The sequence below is a fragment of the Melopsittacus undulatus genome, chromosome Z, assembly GCF_012275295.1.
Source record: "Melopsittacus undulatus isolate bMelUnd1 chromosome Z, bMelUnd1.mat.Z, whole genome shotgun sequence".
In the NCBI taxonomy this organism is placed as follows: domain Eukaryota; kingdom Metazoa; phylum Chordata; class Aves; order Psittaciformes; family Psittaculidae; genus Melopsittacus; species Melopsittacus undulatus.
In genome coordinates this window covers 91,153,521-91,167,426 of record NC_047557.1, presented here as the reverse complement: position 1 = coordinate 91,167,426, position 13,906 = coordinate 91,153,521, and the positions used below count along the sequence as shown (strand labels likewise).

The 13,906-nt window shown below is 35.3% G+C and overlaps 1 protein-coding gene across 1 annotated transcript in view; it reads left to right on the top strand.

Annotated features, from left to right (window-relative positions):
* The window catches only part of CEP89 (centrosomal protein 89), a 33,576-nt gene that overhangs the window by 7,401 nt on the left and 12,269 nt on the right, over positions 1 to 13,906 (top strand). Inside the window, exons 6-16 of the mRNA XM_031052015.2 lie at positions 1,031 to 1,059; positions 1,951 to 2,005; positions 3,340 to 3,558; positions 3,928 to 4,070; positions 4,401 to 4,451; positions 5,532 to 5,615; positions 7,385 to 7,488; positions 8,909 to 9,024; positions 9,434 to 9,614; positions 10,524 to 10,691; positions 11,320 to 11,461. Coding sequence (XP_030907875.2) covers positions 1,031 to 1,059; positions 1,951 to 2,005; positions 3,340 to 3,558; positions 3,928 to 4,070; positions 4,401 to 4,451; positions 5,532 to 5,615; positions 7,385 to 7,488; positions 8,909 to 9,024; positions 9,434 to 9,614; positions 10,524 to 10,691; positions 11,320 to 11,461 — 1,292 coding nt within the window. The remainder of the gene's footprint in view (positions 1 to 1,030; positions 1,060 to 1,950; positions 2,006 to 3,339; positions 3,559 to 3,927; positions 4,071 to 4,400; positions 4,452 to 5,531; positions 5,616 to 7,384; positions 7,489 to 8,908; positions 9,025 to 9,433; positions 9,615 to 10,523; positions 10,692 to 11,319; positions 11,462 to 13,906) is intronic.

The window sequence follows — 13,906 nt, the reverse complement described above, 5'->3', positions numbered from 1 at the left end:
ATATAAGGAAGAAATTCTTTACTGTAAGGGTGGTGAGGCACTGGAATGGGTTGCCCAGGGAGGTGGTGAATGCTCCATCCCTGGCAGTGTTCAAGGCCAGGTTGCACAGAGCCTTGGGTGACATGCTTTAGTGTGAGGTGTCCCTGCCCATGGCAGGAGGAGGTGGAACTAGATGATCTTAGGGTCCTTTCCAATCCTAACTATTCTATGATTCTATGTCATTAGGCTGTTTTCTTCTAACAATAGAATATTGTGAAGGAAAAAATATTGCAAGAGAGTAAGAGCAATTATGAATTTATTACATAATTATCTTGTCCATTCTTTTAAAATCTGGAGAAGTGGGTATCAGGATTTGCTGCAGAGCTGCAATATGCAGTTTTGACAGAGGATGGCAGAGGTCTACTAGCTGTTGGATATAAACCAGGAAGCAGAACTGCCTCGTTTTGGAAAAGTCTGTGTCTTTTTCATCATTTACGTGACTCGCAGTACTATTTCAATACCATTTCAGTAGAGTTACTTGAAAAACTTCACAGAGAACAATTTTCAGGAAGAATAGGTTGCTTTGGGAACCATTTGGGAAGTGGATGCATTAAACTGAAAGTAATGGGATACATAAACAGTTTCTTATCCCACTTCTGCATAGCAAGTGCTGCAGATCTCAGGAGTGGTCAGATTTGCACTTGCCTCTTTCAGAGATGCAGTAGAATTTAAGCTCAGTAAAATCAATAGAAATATTTAATTTGTCCTTTAGTGAACTTAATCATTGTGGAAGATAGCAGTACAGCTTCATTTCTTCCATAGTTACATTTATACAGCATGAGGTAACATAAGGTCTCATATCAGTCTCCAGATACACCATGAGAGAGGGAATGGAAAGTCAGTGATGTAATTTGTGATTTTGGGAGGACTGTCTTACATAAATTTATTTGCAGTATATATATGGTTACATATCCATATGAATCCTTACAGTTTACAGACTTACAAATGCCTTTTTTTTTAATTGACTGAAAAATCTGTTTTAATTTGGCAGAAGACCAACATTTTGACTTGAATTTAAAGGTAAGAAGATTAATTTGTAAATTTTGGGGAAAAGAGTGTAGTAAAGAGCTGATAGTTTACAGTCACTTAAAAGAAAATTAGTATTGCTACTAGGGAATATTTTTTTTTTTGAGTACAAAAATGGATAGTAATTCATTTTGAAAAAGTATGATTATGTAGGTAAATAGGCCATATAAAAGTTGAGGTTTGTTAATTCATTTTTAAATATATCTTCTGTTGTTCTTCATGTGAAATAATGAAACTGAGAGTGAAAGACATCATATTATATAGCAAGAGATGACTCTTACTGTTAATTTTCAAGTTTAAGCCTGGCTGCAGCAAATTTTTATCTGGTTTTCCAGCTGGGCCTATCTGCACGCTTTCATAAGCTTGAAAAAGAATACCCAGAAGTTTAGTTTCCTAGATCAAGTTGCTAGAACATTATTTACAAAAATGGTCAGTTCTTCCATTGTTAAGGTCCCTTTCTTTCTTCAAGTTCTTGACCACATATATTTTACCTTTTAATTTATTCACTGGGTCACAGTTACGGACTGACAGTGCATGTCATAATTTACTATCCTAAAGTCTTATTTTATGCAAACTGACATTTGGAAGCTATTGTCCATCCTGTTTGGTCAAGAAGCTTTATGCTTATGTATCTTTTATGGCAGCAATAAAATTGGTTTGAGGACTGTACATCTAAAGAAAAATACTAAATTTAAGTGTCCACAAGTGACTGATGGGAGTGATAAGTGGCAAAATTATATAAAAATGCATAAATGAGAAATTGTTGATATAAAGCAAACTGCTTCAAAAGTTCTGTTTCTTAAATTCTCCAGTAGTGATGCTGTTCAGAGTACTTCAGAAAGTAACTTTTAAAGCAGATTATCTAATTCTTTATTTCTCTGCTAGGAAGAAAAATCATTATCTGAAAATCTGATACGTGGAAAGCCTCCACCATCCCCAGGTACTTCTGATTTTTCTATTAGTTTACTGCACATCTTCGCTTTAATACTATGCACATATATATAAAAAATATATTTTCCTGCTTGTATTCTCTAAACCTAAACTGGGGGGAGAAGGGGAAGCAATTCTCCCGTACAGGAGGTGTGAAAGTGCTAAGTGCTGTGTCATATGTATGAAACAGTAGTTCCAGGATTTTTGTTAGGTGATTTAGGCTTGCTTTGATTTTACAATCTGAGTGACTTTTGAAATCTTAAATACATGATTGTGAAATGATGTTATAAAGTCAGACTAAAACTCTCCAATCCCTTAAATTTCATCTACACTAGAGGATGTCATCATTATTAAGTATTCCATTGCGACCAAAGTGGTAGACATACAGTGATAGCAGATGCATGGTCTGTCCAATGCCTTATTTGTATGTTACTGTATCCATGTAACAATTCCAGGCACAGCACCTTCTGAGCTTTGTGTGTCACATGGATGGAATATGTCATGAGTTACTGGGTTTTTGTGTATTTCTGTGCTGTCCAAGTATCCTGTGCCTTTTCACAGGAAGTTTACAGTGACCATAAGTGCCTGAAATATTACTAAACACATTAAGCTGTGTCATATGTCATCAATTGCAAGAGATAGTTCCAAATCTCTATATATTCTTTACTAGAGATCTGTTCTATACTAAGCTATATTCACGCCTATGTGCTACTAGATAATGCTGACTCTTAAAAGTCTGATGGTAAGGGTAGAATCTCAGCTTTCGTTTTAGGAAGCTTTTCTGCCCACACAGATGGAAGAAAAATTTGAATGTGTGATCTGTTATTACTGATGCAACAAGTATATCCATGATTTTGCAGATGATTCTAAGTGTTACTTCTGTAAGGGCTGTTAAGTAGCTTCTGTTCAGTAATAGATCATTAAAGCCTGTTCAGTGAGAAGGAGGGCAAAGCTTTCATTACATAGGGGATAGAACTAAGGAGGGATCAAGAGGACTGACTGGTCCATGCAGACTGCATGCAATTCAGTGAATATTTCTGTCTTACCTCTCTAGTCACTGATGCTAGGGAGAGGGAGATCTGCTGACACTTTCTTTTCCCTTTAAGGAAGGAATGTTTTCAGTGTCTGAAAGAAAAGGTGGGAGTTTTCAGCCACTCTACTATGTAGCTCTCTTTCCAAATCCACTTTCTCATTCTTTCTGGCCTTATCTTATGGGAGCCATGAGCTGATTAATGTCTTAGAGATACCATTCACACATAATGCTAATATTAGGAAATAAGTATTACAACTTGCTGAACTCCGAGTCTGAAAACTATTTAAATACATTGTACTATGGTATTACAGATTTGTCTGTACGGGCAAGACAAGCACAGGAAAATATAAGTAAAGAGATATTCAGAGAACTAAAACAAGAAAACTGGTCTTTGAACAAGGCATACCAGGCTATAGTCCAGCAATTTCAGGGAACAAAACAGCAAATGGAAGAACAGCAATTAAAGCTGAAGAGACTAAAACAAGAGAACACAAGACTTAAAGAAGCTGCAGAGAAGTCACATAGAGAAGGTGGGAGAAACACGTGTAGTTACCTTGTTTGATTTTTCTATTTTCTTACAATCTGTTCCTGCAGTAGCAGGTTTTCACTTACTGACTTGAGCAAGTATCTGTGCAGAGTATTTTCCGATCAGTATTTTCTACATGTATAAGATTTTTGTCAAAGAATACTTACATGGTCATGAAAAAGAATTAGTTGGTGGTTTGAAATGTAATATTTTCTTGTTAGTATTTTTTCATGGGTTTATTCCACTGTATTATTTTGAGAGAAGTTCTCTTATGATTCTAGCTTACTGAAGGTTTTTTCCTACAATTTACAAATTATTGTGAACATTCCCTGAATTTTGATTGAAATTTCTTGTTGGATGTTTGTTTTGATAGAGGAGGCTAGAGAATTGCTTTCTCTCAGACAACAAGCGCAAGAACTGGTAGATGAAAATGATGCTTTGAAAAGGACGGTTCATCGTTTAAATGTAGAATTAAGTCGATATCAAACTAAATTCAGGCCATTGGCTCAAGAAGAGGTAAGAGTCTTGATTATAAAAGCACCTTCTACTGAAGTGTCCCATTGTCCTTTGATTCATCCTTGAGTTTTTAAGACTTTATTCCAAATTGGCCAAATGGTATAGGCTTTTTCTGAAATTTAAAATAAGCATTTATCATTAAATCTAAATTGTAAGAAGTTAGACTCTCTCCCGTATTAATAAGATACTGAACTTCCAGGTTTGGTAACTTTTGTTGAGTGGGTATTACATATGCAACACATGTAATTAGAAACTTAAGCTTGTTTGGGGTAATACTTGTGATTGCAATGGACAAATAATTTCAGTATCTTTTTTAAAAATCTCTTTTAGCATCTAAAACTGAAAAGTTTACCCATGAAAGGACCACCACCACCATGGCTGGTAAGTAAAGTAATATTTTTACTTACCTGCTCATTCCTTTCTGATTAAACTAGTGGAATTTGTTTACAGGATCTAAAATACTCAGGATATGACTTAGTTGTTCTGCTGAACCATCACATGCAAGTACAACATTATAAACATTCATGTTTGTTGCGTAAAAAGATGTAGGTCAGAACTTTGCAATGAAGTATGCAGCTCCAGGCTGTGTATAATCACTGACTTTGAACTACTGAATGTAAATTAAATAGAAGTCCTGTTACCCTGCGAATCATAAATTCCATCTTCCATCTTCCCTTAGTATTATCTAGCATATAGTTTGCTTCAAGGAATATTGTTAAATTATTAATCTTCTTAATTGTTAATCTTTCTAATAATGTTGTGATTATTTTTAAGATGATACTAAAAGAAAATAGCATATTTCAGTGATTCCCATGGCAGGAATGGTCAGGGGTCTGCCAGGTGCTTATGAATTTCTGGCAAGGAGAAGACAAATGGTCTGTGAAATTGAATTTGTAGTATGTGAAACAATTTTTCCTTGACATGCTAATCAGATCTTAAATTTTCCTTTCTTGTCGTTATTCAGAACTGTACAGAAATAGGGAAGTCCTCTTTCTGCTCTGCCTTTCTAGCTATATATAATATCCAAGAAGTACATACATATGTATTTAGTTATAAAGATGCAGGTTTGAGAGTGTAAAAATTCCTTTTCTACTTAGTAATAAATTTGGGCTAGATTATTTATTAACTGTATTCTCAGCTTGGTTTCATATTAATTTGCATACATATTCTGCTGTTTTATATATAAATAATAGCTGCTTCTTAGTGAAGTGTGCAGGCATAGCATCCAGCCTTGTACTTTCCAAAGCTTGTCCTTGAAGTGGTGTTCTGAAGTGCTTCTGCAGCATTATTTTGCATGTAGTGGTCTGCATGTTTGTATAAGCCCTGCACTTTTTTCTGCAAGGTATATATAAACACAGGATTTAAAAGTAACAGTACAAAACAGGAGAAATAGTAAAAAATATTTATAAGATTGTGGTTTGTGATTGATTTATATGGATTGCTTTTTTTTATTTTTTTTAGTTGGATATGAAGTATTTGTCACCTCTTCTGTTGGCTTATGAAGACAGAATAAGAGAAAATGAAGATTTACATTTAGAACATGAGGCAAGTTGCCACTTAAAGAACATTTACACTAAAGTAGAAATAAATTACTGAATTTTTTTTAACTCTTTGTCAAAGCTGTTTTCTGACTCAAATTAATAGTGTCTTTGTTTTACTTTTCCATGCATAGTTACTATACTGTCTTATCCTACTTGGCTTGCTTTTTTTGACAGCCTGTTCAGATATAGAAGCAAGCACTTTACTGGCATGTATAAGAATTGGATTCTCTGAATAGAGTAAGACATAAACACAGTCAGTGGTAGAAGGAATTTACTATTGTGATTGATTCATAACAGGGGATTCAGTGCCCTGTGTAGCTGTTCTTCCAGTTACAGGCCTGTGGATTTTGTGGTAGAAGAATATTTGTTTACAGCTATTTCAGGAATGAGTACTCTTCTTGCTCCTTAGAAGTACTTTTTTATGAATGAGTCTTTGAAAAATGGTGATTTGCTTCAGAGAAAGAGCTGCCACAGGTTTTCAAAATAATTTATTTCCTTAAAAAAGTTAAACCATATAATGAGCAGAAAACATCAAGGGTTTTAAATTACTGTAAATTCATTGTATTATCCTACTATTTTCAAATTCATGTTGTTCATATTGATAATATATAGTATCATCTAGTATTTTCCAGAATTTATTTTTTAAAATCCCTATTTTAAGGATCTACAACTTGCTTAACTGGAGTGACGCAATTCAAATATCTATATTATTTTTAATCAAATATTACTAGATGGAAGCCATTTAGAAGTGACGTATGCACACCTGAATTAAAGGTGAATAGAGAGAATATCATAGAATCACAGAATAGTTAGGGTTGGAAAGGACCTTAAGATCATCTAGTTCCACCTCCCCCTGCCATGGGCAGGGACACATCACACCAAACCGTGTCACCCAAGGCTCTGTCCAACCTGGCCTTGAACACTGCCAGGGATGGAGCATTCACAGCCTCCCTGGGCAACCCATTCCAGTGCTTCACCACCCTCACAGTAAAGAATTTCTTCCTTATATCCAATTGAAACTTCCCTTGTTTAAGTTTGAACCCGTTACCCCTTGTCCTGTCACTAGAGTCCCTCACGAAGAGTCCATCCCCAGCATCCCCATAGCCCCCTTTCAGATACTGGAAGGCTGCTATGAGGTCTCCACGCAGCCTTCTCTTCTCCAGGCTGAACAGCCCCAACTTTCTCAGCTGTTGTTTCTCACCTCATATGGGAGGTGCTCCAGTCCCCTGATCATCCTCGTGGCCCTCCTCTGGACTTGTTCTAACTGTTCCATGTCCTTTTTATGTTGAGAGCACCAGAACTGCACACAAAATACTCCAGGTGAGGTCTCCCAAGAGCAGAGTAAAGGGGCAGGATCACCTCCTTCAACCTGCTGATCATGCTCCTTTTGATGCAGCCCAGGATACGGTTGGCTTTCTGGGCTATGAGATTTTTTTTTTTTTTAAATATTAAAGCAATATTTAGCATTTAGCAAATCCGGTAGCAAGGTACCGGATTGTTTATCCTTTCTAGGGAAGTGGTATTGTTCTTGTGGTATTTTAAGTTCTGGGCCTTAAAATTGTACATCAGGACAAGATGCTGACAATAGAGAGCTGGACATGATCATCAGTCTCAGGTTCTGAATCTCTTCTCTGCCCAACCTGTAGCACGTTTTTATGTTTTTAGCAGAAAAATTAGAAGGCACACAGGCGTGTATATTTATAAGTTTTGTTGATACAAAAATCAAAACAGAATACTTCTAAAGAATTTTATGTGTATTCCTTTCTCTTCCAGAAAGATATGAAGAATTTTAAAGTTCAAGTTGAAAAGTTGGTGAAGGAGAATGAAGACCTGCATGAACAATTAAATAAAAATAACTTTATTACCCCTACAGAATGGCAAGTAATATTAATAAAAATTAATTCAAAACCTACTCATTGTTTTGCTTGTTGCAGGCAAACGTTTAAGACAGCCCTTAAGGAAACGTTCTGTTCTCCTAAACAAATTAAGTTTTGCTGAAGAGTTAATAGGGTCATGATTATGTCTTGTAGAGGCTGTGCTGATCTCCAATGCCTGGAATAATTTTTGAATAAAGATTAAATAGTGAATGTGCAGTTTTGCATCTGAAGCCCATGTAATTCTGTCACAGATCTTGCAAGTTACATGCTTAACTTTCATACTTTTACTAATAGTAGGAATGTGCCTCAGTTTTTCATTGAAATAGGGCATTAGAAGAATCTTGCAAACATAATGAAATTAAATTGGATAAAATACTTATGAGGCTTAATAACAATTTACATAAGTCAGTTAGTAACTGAGATGGGGAAGAGACTGGTCATACTGGTTCATCACAAGATGATTGTGAGCTTTCTAGGGCAATAGCTGTAAAGGGGGGAAGAAAAAAAAAAAGGCAGTCTAGTCCTGGGGAATGTTAGAATAGATCCTTCTAGTGGAGGCTGGGCAATAACCACACAGTTACATGGAAATCTGGAGGGTCCCAGTCATCCATATATAAGTACAGGGAAACAAATCTGAAAGGGTTTGTGCTGTAGCCAAGGAAAAGGAGGGCCTCTTTTTATTTGGAGTTTAGAGAGATTTGCCTTTCTTGTTTAGCAAACAGAAGCTGAGAAAGGACAATGTTGCTTTCTGTAGGCACATAGGAACAGGAGACCTACAAAGAACTACATAAACTGCTTTTATAGGACTGAGGGCAGAGTCTAGAACAAGTGGGTATTCATTCACCATAAATAAACCTAAAGTGGAAATTGGAAGAGAATTCTTAACCAGTGTAACAGGTTTTTCAATAGCATCCATTATAAGCAGTGAACATAAACGTTCTTATTGCACTGATCATGCAGGTGGTAATTATATGGAAGGGACCATATGACACTGAGTCTACCCAAGAGAAATTCATGACTCAGTATGTCTCTTCCAGTCTTAATCTCTGCACATTTAACCAATAATGTCAACTGTCAGCGAGAGCCTCCTCAAGCAGAACTATAGAAGTATTTAGTTTCTGTATAGATTTGGTTAAATAGGATGTTATAAAGGTATCAGGTTTGTGTTTTGAAAACAAATTTGATTCACTCAGTAGTCACATAGCTGTCTCCAAGTCATCTGGCACCATTATGTAGCTTTAATTCTCTCATGAGAAAAGTCTGAGAAAGCTGGGACTGTTTCACTTCAGATAATTTGTTCTTCAAAGAGGTTCAGATATGATTTTGTAACTTGACACTGTTGGAAGCCATTAGCGTTTTCTCTTTGGTCATAAGTTAGTATTTGAATTATATTTAATTTATAAGCTGGTTGTCACTGCAGGCAGCAGCTGCAAACTCAAGCCAAGCTGGTTTTGGAAGAAAATGGATTGTTGATGAAGCAGCTCAAAATTCAACAAGCTAAAGCAAAAGATACTCACAGACAACATGTTCACGAAGGTAAAGTGCTTGAGTTGCTAGTCATTTTAGCTACACCAAAGATTTAGTTTTGTTTTGGAATGGCGAGTTTGTTTTGGTGTTTTTTAGGGCAGAATGGGTTGGTTTGGTTTTGCTTTTTTTCAACTTTATATGTGGCTACAAAGCATTGCTGAATGTAGGTAACCTAATGTGAAATTAAGGTCTCAGATGTCAATTGATACTGAGAAGAAATGTCAGTATCACCTATTGACACTCTACAGCATACTCCAGTTTGATCTGTTTCCTCTGAAGATGTGACAAGAACTGTTAAACAGCAATATGTTCCTTTTCAGAATTAACTGGGAATTAACATATTACTGGTGTAGTTGGAGTTGAATTAATTGATTTAGTTCTGCAGTGCTCAAATTGTGGGGTTTTTTTCCTCCTAAAGCTTCAAAATTGACCAGACAGATAATGATCTTGGAAGATAAGAAACAGAGTCAAGAAAAAGAGATAGCAGAGTACCAGAAGCAGCTGGAAGCTTTGCATTCTACTTGTGAAGAGCTAAAAGCCAAGTTGAATAGCAGAATAGCAGAAGAGGAGCACTTTGCTTTGGTGAACGATTTAAAAAGGTATGAGATTACATAGGGTGCATGGAGAAACAGTTCCACAAAATATCCACTTGAACAGATATGCATACACATGACTCTGTAGGGAACAGAAACATATGCTGGTAATCTAGTAAGGTAATTTCAAAGTGTAAAGTACTTTCAAAAGTACTTCATAAAATACTGTTGTGCTTTTTATAGACAATTGAATTTACAGAAGGAAATCCCAGATCTGGAGACATCAATAGAAATGCTTCTACCATAAGAGTATGTACTTCTAAATGTACCTTTTTTAAGAGTGGAAAAGAAGGCAAAAATACAGTTTTTGTCAAATCTGTTTACTTCTGTCAACACTATATATATAAAACATTCCTGTTCTTTTGTTCCCTTCTTTAGGAAAATGTCTGAAGGAACCTGAAATTCTAAACCAAAAATACTAAGTTTCTCCAGTCTTTACAATATGGAAATAACATGAAACAACACAAAACAAAAGTGCTGTCATGCAGCATAATTTGTAAAGTAATGTTTTTTCTATAGACATCCTGTAAATTTGTTTGCTTTCAAAAGCAAACTGTTGGTACAAATGCCTTCATGGAAAGTTCTCAGATCATGTTTTTTGGCATTGCTAGTAATTTCTTTGGGAAAAATGAGGAAGAGAATATATCTGGACTATACAGGATATTTTCGTAATTTAAATTCTATTTCTGTTGCAGTCAGGATTAATTATTCTAATAATTCTGTTTGCATTATGCTTCATTCATTATTTGGTATCATATAAGATTGTAATTCCTCTCTTCTGATGTCATCACTGAACGTTAAATGTTCCCAGATCATCTTTTTCATACCTTCAACATGGGTATCTTAACTGTAACTTAGCTTTTTAGTGAAGCAGGTCTGTATATGATGCCTGTTGTACATTGTTGGTTTTTGCAGCCATTTACAACAGGAGCAGGAGAAAAAGCAGTGTGAGATGGAAGACCTGATGGGAAAGATAGCATCACTGCAAGCTCAGAACAAGAAACTGCTTTTAGAGAAAAACAACTTCATGGCTGACAACAAGATCTTGGAAACTGAAATGCAAATGACACAAAAGACAAACAGGTCATACCACATTCTGTTTTTCTTATATAGAAATAGTTGTATTTCTAAAGGCAGCAGCAGAAATATCTATAAAAACATTGTCTGACATCTCACAGTGTGTAATTTTTACCTATTACAGAAGAAAACATGTTTCCTAAACACATGTTTATCACATCCCATTGTCCAGAAACTTCATAAGTTTTTTATACACACTTTTCTAATTCTACATGCAAGTTAAGAATATATCTTTAATGCTGACAGTTATCATTTATGTACTCACCTGAAAAAACAGGGTGTTACATTATCTGCAAACCTTCTCGCACACCTGAGTTGTTCAGCGTTGGGCTTACAGTACTTCAAAAAGTTTTTAATATTACTGTTATATTTTTTAAAAATATGAGCTTGTAGCCTTTGCACAAGTTGGTTTTTTTTTAGTCATTGTTACTGTTATTCACACAATATATTGTGAAGAAAAACAGCCCCCAGAAATGGGAAATCATACTTTTGCATTACAGATATTTTAGTCAATATGTTTTTAACAGTATATTTGATTGAGACTTGTGCAAGTTAATTTGCGCATGCAATGCAAGTTCTTTTTATGACATTAATTCCCAATCTGAAGATTTTCCTTTTTCTGTTAATTTTATAGACAATTGAAGAAAAAAATAGATGTTTTGAAAGAGCACTTGGAGGAAGCAACAGAAAAAGAAGTTGCAGCTCATCTATATCTAACAAACCTTATTGGTTTGGTGGAAAAGATAACTCAGGAACGTGATCATCTTATGTTTTTGGTAATTACCTCTAAATAATTAATATTTCTATTATTAATATTAATATTACTTAATATTAATAGACTTTTGCAAACAGGATAGGGGCAGCAAAAGATTATTTTCTAGAAGAATGGTTAAAAACAACTACCCTAATTTCTGGAGATAACATAATTAAGCATTAGCAGTAGTATCTGCAGTGGTATATATAAGGTTTAAAAGAGTTTTTAACCTGACTTTAGAAATTGGCTTCAGTTGTTGAAGCTACACATTTTAGAAAAATAGCACACAACCATAAATTTGTAATACATATTTCTGAATCTAAGGTAAATTATCCTTGAAGTGATCTGTGTGGACCTTCTACTGTGGATCTGTGTGCACATTATTGCTCCTTTTTGGTGAGTGGTCATTTTGACAGACTGGTTGAGTTTTAGAACAACTTGGAAATTGCTGGGCTTTTTAGAAGCACACTGTTTCCTTTATAAGATGTTGGATACGGTTTCAATCTTAGTTATTGACACTGTCTTTAAATCGGTCTGGAAACCATTTCACAAAACTTTGTTAAAATAAAGCTTCTTTAGCTTCTGTTGTTCAAGTAGTAGACAAAAGTTGTCATCAGTCTTGGGTAAAAAGATTCCGTAGTAGTTAATTTCTAATTCTGTAAGAGGATAGGTGGACTTCAGGATTGTGAAACCAGGCACAATAAACATCTCCTAGGAGTTAGGGGAACTGGTTCTTATCTCTAAGTCCCTGGTATACATACCTTCAAATATTCGGCATACCACATGTGTGGAATGCCATTCATGTGGTGTGCTTACTAATACCCTAGTAGATGTTCAGAATACTTTCAGCAGTAGAAGCCTGCTTCAGAAGTAAATGTCTTAACATAACTTTGATAACTGCATGACAGTGTAAACCCTGTTTTTGCCAGTGTGCATTATCTGACATCATAGTTTTCCCTTCTGAAACCTGCACCTGGAAGTACACACTAGAAAATCGTTTCATATGTGTGCAGAGAGTTCACAGTAGGTCTGTGGAAAACAGCCCAAAATCGAGTCAACTACAGCCAAAACTTTCTTTAGACAAGTGTAAACTGATTCAGTGTTATAATGCAAAACAGAATTCATTTCTTCCTTCAGGGTAACATTGTCTTGTGGATATGATGATGATCCAGGCTTATTTGTTGTCCATTATTTCTCCATCTTGTGAGTTAGAAACTAAACAGCACACAAGTCATGTTTTTTTTTTTATGAATTCACAGTGTCTAGGCTGACAGTAGAGATATTCCAAGACAGGCTTTTTCTACTGAAATAGTCTAGTATCAGTAAAACCTTTAAATACTCAGTTTACTTTGCTGCCTTGTAGACCTGAATCAGAGCAGTCTGTTCCTACTTGTAATCACTGAACTTAAAACGTTCCTTGGCAAAAAGGTAGATGGCAGGTATCTTGTAGTCAGGTAATCTGATAAAGTTGTCTAGTAATAAGGCCTAGAAAACAAACAAACACAAAATTTAACCAGAGACAAACACTAATTATTATGAAAAGCCACTATTGAACATGTATGTTTTAAAATGTATTATCATTCCCCTCAAAATTCAGTAATTCCTTTTATGCAGATTTATTCTGGAAGAATAGGAGGAGCCAAAAGGATACAGCACTTAATTACTCTGTATTCTTACTTAATAAGGATTGAAAAAAAAGAAGTAAATAGTAACTGCATCCTCACAAAAATAAATGGATAGTCTTAATTTTACTAGTTCCAGAAACAGTGACAGCCTACTGATAAATCCAGTAAAACAGAGCAGCAACAAATATAATTAAATCAATTTTGGCACTGCAGCACAGTTGAACTGTAATCCTGAGTTAGCAGTTGTCAAAATGGTACTTTATTATATTGTATGATTCAGCCATCACACAGTAAATAATAATGCCACTGAGCAAGAAGCTCATGACTTCAGCAATGCTGGTTAATTGTGGCTTCTGTGAAAGGTGTGTCTTTGGAGTGACATGGATCATTCAGACATTGCTGATTCAGCTGAAATCTCTTACAGTTTTTAAATTGTTTCATTGTTTACAGCTTATGCAGGTTTTGTTTGGATTATATTTTATATCTGAGAGAGAATGTAGTGCTTTTGAAATTACGGAAACAGTCATAAATAAGAAGCATTTCATAAGCCACACCAAGCATGTTCCTTGTGTGAATCCCTGCCAATTGCAAGGGTTCTTTGGAGAGCAGACTGCTAATTCTCACCCAAGCATGAATTGAAGAATTGTGAATCTCAGGCATACAAATGGGATTCCTACATATCCATGTGTAGAAAAATACACAGGATTGGTTGGGTTTACATTATCAGTAGCTATAATCCTTTCAGAATAAACTGTTTCAAAGTCTTATTTTGTTATTGGGATAGTATTTGCAGTCAACTGACAATTTCTTAATTAGCCACTATTAGAATAATTTCCAAGATT